This window comes from Pagrus pagrus (assembly GCF_965226575.1).
Source record: "Pagrus pagrus genome assembly, chromosome: 14".
NCBI lineage: Eukaryota > Metazoa > Chordata > Actinopteri > Spariformes > Sparidae > Pagrus > Pagrus pagrus.
Genome location: NC_140198.1, coordinates 26,139,919 through 26,149,178, shown reverse-complemented (window position 1 = coordinate 26,149,178; position 9,260 = coordinate 26,139,919). Strand labels below are relative to the sequence as shown.

At 43.2% G+C, this 9,260-nt stretch overlaps 1 protein-coding gene across 1 annotated transcript; it reads right to left on the bottom strand.

Annotated features, from left to right (window-relative positions):
• Nucleotides 1–1,725: 1,725 nt before the first annotated feature.
• Nucleotides 1,726–5,683, bottom strand: ckma (creatine kinase, muscle a). The gene is made up of 8 exons (XM_084374090.1): nt 5,562–5,683; nt 4,022–4,229; nt 3,746–3,900; nt 3,430–3,562; nt 3,086–3,257; nt 2,835–2,958; nt 2,556–2,745; nt 1,726–2,231 (listed from the first exon to the last, which is right to left on the bottom strand). The coding sequence occupies exons 2-8, from the start codon at nt 4,212–4,214 to the stop codon at nt 2,053–2,055; spliced, it is 1,146 nt and encodes a 381-aa protein (XP_084230216.1). The 5' UTR covers nt 4,215–4,229; nt 5,562–5,683; the 3' UTR covers nt 1,726–2,052.
• Between the last annotated feature and the right edge of the window lie 3,577 nt (nt 5,684–9,260).

The window sequence follows — 9,260 nt, the reverse complement described above, 5'->3', positions numbered from 1 at the left end:
CCTTCGTATGTACCACCCACTTTTTTCTATCGTCACAATGAGCGGTCGGCTTTCCTCGGCTCTTTGTTTGAGACCCTGCTTTCTCGCGGGGAGACACTCAGCCATCATCCACACTCTCACATTGTAGACCCATGTATGACATCTTCTCAGTCCTGTTTGGTGTGTGCTGTTTAATGGAGCCCAACAGGGGAGACCGGTGCTGACCTGTCCTCCTCCTCGAGGTGAGAAGCAGACACCAATGTGGACACCTGGAGTCTGTCCTTGTCCTCTCCCTGGACGTTTCTCATTGTGGTGTATATTAGCATTAGGTAATATAGACCTCAATGCACTTTGCTTTGACTTGAATCAGCTCCTTCCAGTGTACCTGTATAGGTAATACCCAGAACTAGCCACTGGAGGGCGCCAATGTCTTAAATGTGAAACACTTCAATTTGTGGATATTTGCACAGGTACTTTATTTATTTTTTAGAATAATATCATTTAAAAAAAACAGGATTTATATCAGTCAGTTGATGGCTGTATATAAAATATATGAATATAGTATATATCTTAGAGCTCAAGGTTTATTTATAGCTAGAGCAAGGGAAGTAATTCTAGTTTAAAGCAGATTCTGTCAGTGACAATGGGGAACAAAAACCAACCTGCAATCCTGCATGACTTCAGAGTTTGGGTTTTAGGGGGAAAAAATGAAACATGATGCACACCTAGGATTGGAAGCTTTGTGAAATGCAGACGCGATCGTTTTTAGACATAAATTGATACAAAGAAATGGTGCTAAATGCCGCACCAGGTCCTTCCCCCCTTTCACAGAAACAAACAGGAAGGCTTGAGTGAAATACAGTGACTTCACTCCACCTGTTTTGCTAGAGGATAGGTTGAGTATGCTGAAGAGGACTTCTGACTTCTTAGAGGTATTTAGATGCTATGAAATGTACCACAACGTACAGTGTGTAAGGAAAAGGTTTAGTTTTAGATCCAGACACTTGCATTGGGAATTAATTGTGCAGTTTCAACTTGAATTTACACTTTTTAAGTCCCCGATATGTTGAAAGCCCTGGGTTGCATTCAAGCCATAGAAACGTTACGTCACTGTCTCCTGATTGCAAATATGAATCAGGTTGTTTGCGAAAGTGAAACGGGCTTTAAAGCAAGTAACTTAATGTAAAACAACTCACTCTTAGTATAAGATGGATGAACATTGTCTTAAGGTGGAATCTACTGTGAAAAATTCTTGAAAAGAGTTTTTGTTGAGTGTTGATTAAACACGTGTGTACCTGTCCAGACACTGGTCGGGTTTAGATGGTGGATGGTTCAGTATTAGGACCCTCGGGGGCTCAGTATTTAACATGTACTGTCATTTCAAAGCTGATTTTGGAAACAGTTGATGTTATATGCAAAAGAGACTGAAGAAACACAGTTTGACCTGTATGAGTAATTTTACACTGCTCTGCTGTTGAATTCCTCCCCACAGAAACAAACTGTAAACTGAGATCAAGTGGTTGTGGTATATAAGGAGAACATGGAGCTGAAGATTAATAAAATTCACTGATGTTGGCATTTTTTTCTTCATTTTGGTATGTTGTTTTTATAGTCACGACACACCATGTGAATATGTGATCATCTGACAAGGTGAGTGTTAATATGTGTTGTTAGGCTTTCATTTAATTTTCCTTTTTCAACTCATTTCCAGTTTGTCATGCTGCAACACAAACCACCACAGATTCATTTGTTGTTTCATGGGGCACTGTTTTTTTTATTGAGCAGTATGAACAGCTTCAATTATCATTACTTTTTATAACAAAAAGTAGGTGATGCCACATCTGCCAGGCAAGCCCAGCTGAGTGGAGGCTGATCCCAGGATGTTACCCAACCAACACTGGAGGACGTGAAAAAAAAAAGGGTGGAAAAAAGAAAGAAAAAACGAGCTGGAAGGAAGAAGTAGAGGGGGGCAGAGTCAAGAGTCTCTAGGTGAGCGCCTGTTTCCTCTGCCCGCCCGTCAGCTGGCTCCATTGCACATGAATGGTCACGAGAAAAACATAAGATTGTCTCTCTTTACTTCTGGGCGGGGATCATGCTGTCGATGGCCTCTCCCTTCTCCAGCTTCTTCTCCATCTCAACCATGAGCTTGACACCATCAACCACCAGCTGGACCTGGGCCACCTCGGAGGAGCCCAGACGGTCAGCGTTGGAGATGTCGAACACACCACCCACGGAGGCGGTGTCCACACCACCTGAAGAGGACAAAGGAGGAGTGAGCGACAGATTAAGTCTCTGTGGAGATCTTAATGGACTTTCAGTTTTGATCTACAAGTGTACACAGTCTGTGGTTTCTTGATTTTTAATCCTAACCTTAATCCTAACCCTACAGTTACATCTATTCAGTCGGATAAATGAACAATGAGTCAGGCTGTAAAGACTAACTTGTTCAACTAAACAACTGCCCATGCACCCTCTGCTACTAGGGGATGGAGAGGGGGGACAGGTTAAGAAGGGGGTGGCATCCCTCCTCAAATCACCCACTGGGTCTCCAAGCTAACAGGGGAATACATTTGTACCTGTGCCACGCTTCTGCAGACGCAGCCTGGTGAGGATCTCCTCGAATTTGGCGTGTGTGCTCAGCTTGGGCAGCTTGACGTGGACACCACCACGCAGGCCGGTTCCCAGGTTGGAGGGGCAGGTCAGGACGTAGCCGAGATGCTCGTTCCACATGAAGCCGTGGTTGTGCTTCTTGAAGATGTCCTCAATCTGGCAGATGAGAAAGAGGGAGAGTCAGAGGGACATCCGGAGACAATCCAAACTGCTTTCACTCAGTGAGATCATGGTTTAATACGTACCATCTTCAGGCCGGTGCAGAAACGCTTGAAGACCTCCCTCATGTTTCCGCCCAGCTGCATGGAGATGACACGCAGGTGATCCTCCTCGTTCACCCAGACCAGGAAGGTCTTGTTGTCGTTGTGCCTGTGAGGAGATCAATGCAAATGATCAACCACAGACACAGGTGATGCAGAAACACAGTGAAAGTCTCAATTCACAGAGAGAGTTTTCAAAAGTGTTGTCACAGCTGACAATCTTTTCTCATATTTACCAGATGCCTCTTGCATCGGGCCAGTCGCGGGCCATACCAGCGCAGGTCAGCAGGGGAGAGACGGGCTTGTCAAACAGGAAGTGGTCAGTGATCAGCTGCTCCTGCTCGGCATCAGTCATGGACTTCAGGGGATAGTACTTTCCCTTGAACTCACCAGACAGGCTGGTCAGAGCTGGAGAGACGGATGTACAGTTAGGAGATTGTTCTTCTGCAATAGTATAGATCTCAAGAGTGTGTTTGCTTGTTGGGTTCATCACCCTATATTTCACTTCTAATCCTTAAACTTTCCATGTCTTGTGAACACCCTATTGCTTGGGCTTGCTTTTAAACTGTCAGTAGCTTACCCTCAACGGACAGCTTCTCAATGAGTCTGCGCTCGCCACGGCTGTTGTGGGGGGGCAGGGTGAATCCCTTGATGCTGCGGCCAGTACGGACACGGCTGGACAGAACGTAGTTGGGGTCCAGGTCGTCACCACCCTAATGACAAAAGTCATTACCAAATTAAACGGAGACCACAAATGGAAGGCACTGTGCATCATGATCTGACAACTTCCTTTTTTGTCTAGTTATCCAGTTGTGTTTGGTTTAACATCTGAAAGTCTTATACATTCAGTCTTATGTTGTCTTGCGATATTTCTCCACAGTCCTTTTCTACTGTACCTTCAGGTTCTCGAAGTTCAGGTCGGTCTTGTGCTTGTCAGTGGCCTTGTATCCACCATGACGGTCAGAGATGATGGGGTCCAGCAGGTCCTTGAAGACCTCGTAGGACTCCTCATCACCAGCGACGCAGCCAACAGTCATGATGAAGGGGTGACCTGAAGGCACAGAGAAAACAGGAAAGCAGGAGTGAGAAGATGCAGTCTGATTTGATTAAGCAGACCTGGATGATTTTATGATTCAGAAACAGATTTCTTTGTCTGAATTTAAGTGTCTCACCAGGGTTGTCCACACCAGTCTGGATGACGTCATCCAGGGTGTAGCCGCTGGGTGTCTGCTTGTCCCTCAATTTGCCATAAATTTCCTTGGTCAGAACCTTGGCCATATGGTTATTGTGCTTGGACAGGTCGGGGAACTCCTCCTCAACTTTGTAGTTGAGTTTGAAGTTGTTGTGGGTGTTTCCGAAAGGCATGATTGCTTTCTAACACTGCAAAGAGAGGAACAAACAGGATGAGCAAACTGAAACAGAGGCTCGGCATGATCACAAAGCAGTTCATCCCAATCTGACACTGTCTGTGAAGGTGATATGAATGTCCACAAATATTCTTCAGCATTTGGAGATATGGGATATTCTGCAAGACAGCTGCAGAGTTTAAATGGTGTCGACAGAAGAATCCTGGGAACAAGTGACACTCAATTCTCGACGGATCACATGTCAAGTTGAAATAGAGTAGGGGGAGAGTGCGTGTTGGCTGGGTATTTTTAGCACCAGCACATCTGACTGTGTACCCATATAAAATATCCTCAGCATATACGAGTAGCAATTTAACTCTCTTGGTACACACACAACCCCAGTTCTCCAGTTTACATGTTGACACATGAATGCATGAAGGAGTGTTAGCTGGTCATGTTTGACAGACACGCTCTGATTAAAAAAACTGCAGCTTCCATGTATCACACTTGTATCACTTCAAACACTTAAAGTTATGACTATGCTGAATTCGTGACAGAAGTCACGAGTTGCAGACGCCTCTCTTCACCATGATCCATCAACATCTATCATTCCTAATATCTATAGGCATATACCTTTACCTTTGAGTAATTTCTTTCATCTTGCCTTGATAGGCTGATAATATGATCTATAAAAGACTGACGTTCACAATGACGCACTTGTGACATCACATGAAATGTGATCCGTATGGTGCAGTATAGCATTTTGGTAATACGTCATATTAGTTTATGCAATAAAACATTATGATGCAGTAATCACTTTGCTAAGAACAGTTCTCTTGTTAGCTTAAAGCTGAAAAAGCCATCTTAAAGTGTAACTCTTAAATGGCTAAAATCAGTTACTGGACATGCAGGGCCTTCAGGCAGTCTCTCACATCACATGTCTGTGAGGCACCTGTCCACATAAATCACTGTCCAGATGAGAGAGACATTTGCACAGTATAAACCTATAGAGAGATACAAGTTAATGCAACAGCAATGCAGCTACTGCTATGTTTAAACATCATGTTCATGCATATTTACTATCAATTACTTCATTTATCTGACAAAATTCAGCAACCTGTAAAAGCCAGTAGGCCTCTTTTGTCCAAGAATGCATCACATGGATTTAAACATCCAAGAAATAGTTGTGCATTCATTTTTCAATTTTATCACAGACTTTGGGTCCAAAAACTTTCATTGCAGAATAAAAGGCAGCCAAAAAGATTTTTGCCGTTCTAAATGTTTGCATAGTTCTCCAAATCCCCACAAGCCTCCAAACACCTTCTGCTGCCTATTTAACTCCACCAAACTAATCATTTTTCTTTACCTGCACAGCAGACAAGAACAGAGGTAACAGTCCTAGGGATCAGATCCTGTTCACCACAGCCAAAATAGGGGTCACCCAACTCTGGAGGTCTTTGCTCCCCGTTTATATACCAGGCAGACGCTCGCCATTGGCTTGGCCATTTTAGTTCCTGCTGCGCTCTCATTGGCCAGTCCTCTGTGCTGATACTATGAACAGGTTGTGAAAGAGACACATTTACATCTCAGTCATCCAAGACGGGTATTGCAGCTGTACCACCGCCGCCACCACCCCCACCCCACCCTTGGCCCATAGATAGCGCCAGTTGGATGGTGGGAGACAGTGGGGGTGTGTGAGGGATGGTGTTTGGGGGGAGGGAGTTGAAGCAACAGAAAAAAAGCTGAGCTTTACTTTTGCCAAGAATGCTGTGGAGATTAGGGGTCCTTGTGTGGTGTGAAAGAGTTGGAAAGAGTTCGGATTCTTTTCACCCATTAAATGGCACCTTGTAGAAATTCAGTCCAGAGAAGCATTTTGGATGCTGGTCCATCAAAAAATACCCTAGAGATGAAACCACACCTCTCTAACACAGACTCAAAGAGATTTTGAGAAGATTAAAATTTTCATTTTTTCATTTTTTTTTTCAATTTTTTTTTGTGGTGCTGCTGAATAGGTAGCATTAGATTATACTGTTGCTATGTTCACCCACTCTCTGTTGTCCCCAACTCACATGGCTACCTCAAACCAGCCATGACTCAGTCCGGCTCTAATTGATACCCCAATTATCAGACATCAAATCTTTGATGGGAATACTGCCTGTCAGATGGAACGTTGAGGATGAAAGATGATGCCGTCTTTGACATTAACTTCATTAGCCCTCCCTTCTTTGATACTCTATTCTCTCAAGTGTCTCACACTATTTTACCAATGCATATGCTCTGCAGCTGCTTAATGTAATGCTTCAACACAGTTTTGTCCAGAAGAATAGAAAAAAAAAAAGTATTTCATGAAGCCTGCACTATTGTCAAGGCCTCAATTTAAGTGCCAATCTGTGATCTAAGTACAGAGACAGACACAAGACAACAACTAAATCTTAGTTGTTAGTATTTTTTTCTTTCGTCTTCTTTCGTTAAAGTATAGTTCACCCAAAAATGAAAATTCTGTCACTATCTCCTCAACCTCATGCTGGTGAAGTTTCGTAGTCCACAAAACAATTTCTGGGGCTTCACAGCAAAACAGTGTGGCAGCATTCTGCTAAACAACTGAAGTAGCTGGGGACTTGTTTTAAAACATAAAATCAAACTGACAAATTCAGCTCACCTAGCGTAATCCAAGCACAGAGATCCCAAATTGATTTGAAAGATATCATTTACACCCTTTTTTGGGCCGAAGTCTTCACTGTAGCTGTTAACTAAAAGTGTTAACGTTTACCCAGTCTGAAGTGGATGCACAAGCTTGACAGTGCCTCAATGGTGTAAATAGTCTTTTCAAATCAATTTGGGATCTCAGGGCTTCAGGAGACTTGGATTACGCTGGACGAGCTGTATGGAGCCTGGTTTTTTTAACGTCTTTAAACAAGAACCCATCTACTAAAGTTGTTTAGCAGAATGCTGCCACACTGTTTTGCCATGAAGCCCCAGAAATGTTGTGTGGACTATGAAACTTCACCTGACTGAGTAGGTAATAACTGCATTTTCATAGGTGAACTTATCCTTTAAAGGTTTGTTTACACCTGGTTCATTAGCAATGCAGAAAAGCAGAACTACATTTTCAATTATGATTAGTTATAAAGACGGAAATGTTCTTTGACCCACGTGTGTTCTACATGGCTGCCCAATCTTCAAAGCCCACTCATTCATGAACACCATCCTATTTAAGTAGAACTAGAAGTAAAAGTAAAAGTTAAATACAATAAATAGTCCAAATGTATTTACACTGGAGAGAAGGTTAGTGATAACATCACTGCTGTTGTCAGACTGCATGTACAAACAAAGTGTTGAGCTGAAATGCTGAAGGTGCATCAACAATTTAAAAGGGGATTTATAGGAGCTCTATCACGACCGCTGTTCCAAGAGGGGGGCACCCCAACAGACAACAGTCCCGGTGGGATGTCCCAGCTGTCCATGACTGGCAGCTGACCGGCTCACACCTGCTTCTTCCAGTCCCCCGTATCATTACCACCCCGTCTGTCCAACCAGCACGTAGAACACTCCCGCCTCCCTCCCAAATGTCCAGCCCAACCCTGAAACACACTTCCAGCCTACACTTCAGACCTTCTGTCGGCTACACATACACAATATGTTCTCCAGCACTTCCCCTGCTGTATTTGGCCAATTTCTTTCCACATCTTCTGCTTTTCAGATGAAGGGGAGTGGAGTGTCGGCTGGTCACTCTGCCCTTGCCCTGAACTGAAACCCTGTCTCCTGTTACACAGCTGCCTGCTGCCTGTCCTCCTCCAAGTGGGAGGCCACTAAATTAGTCTCTGTGCAGGTTTCTACTATCACCCCATGTATTTTTCTATCACCACCATACAGCACTCGTTTTGTCTCGTGTATATTATTGAAGCAAAAGGTAGATGCCTGGATTTTGCATCGGAAGAGACTCAAATATTCTCTTTCCATTTCTGGCTTATAGGTAAGTAAGAATCACAAAAGGACTTCACAGATGGAAGAAGTGTCACCTCCAAAAGAGATACAGAGCGGCTTGCTGCTGACATTTGACCCTCAGCAATTGAATAATGCCAGTCTGGAACAGTTGTGCAACAGGGCAGTGACATGATGATGTGCCCATTGCTCATGTACACAGAGTTCCTCAAGCTTCACAAGATGTTGAAACCCCGAACCCCCCACTTAAACATTCACTCCTTACAGCGTGGACACATTCCAACTGAGGGAAGCTGCTTCAATGAAATAGTGGGTGGTGGTGTATTTAAATATATGTGTTGAATTATTAGGTTACAGCATATACAGCGTTATTCCACAGAACTGATTTGTCTGAAACCTTAGCTGGTTAAATTTGAACAATTTCTGTCTTCTTATCCCACTGAGCGTGTCAGAGGAAGTGAGCATTAGTTTGTAGCCTTGCAGGACACTTTCATGAAACGTATACAGCTTGACCCTCGGAAAGGAATCCATGCCAACTGCACTGACCTGTGTCAGAATAGCACCGTGTCAAGCCACAGCTGCGTGCAGTGCTAAACTCTTGGGTATTAGGTGAGAGCAAATTATGTCACATTGGTCGGGAATGAAGAAAGTATCATTTCAAATATCAAAGTATCATCTCGATATCTCTGCAACTGGTAGTGAGTCCTTCTTAAGGTAAAGTTTTCATTCGAAATATGTTTGTCCGAAACATTATATGTTAACATGAGTAACATTATGTGCTTGGCAACTTAATACAATGACATAACAAGCCTCTATAAATAACACCTTTATGGCAGACTAAATTTAAAGCTTCTCTCCTGCATTCAATTCAACACCTGTCTGTAGAGGGTTTGTTTGGAGACGCAGATGATGCATGCAATATAAAATCTAAGGGAATATATTTGTTCTTAAAGACTCATTTTCAATTTATGTGTGTGAGTACAAATAAAAGAATTCTCTGTATCTACTGACTGCCAAAAGCCTGAAAAACTTACTTTATTGTCATAGTATTAAAAGATGATGATGCAGATTATAAATTGGCTAAATTGAGTCTTGTGGAAGCTGAACTTTCTTGTGCAGGTCT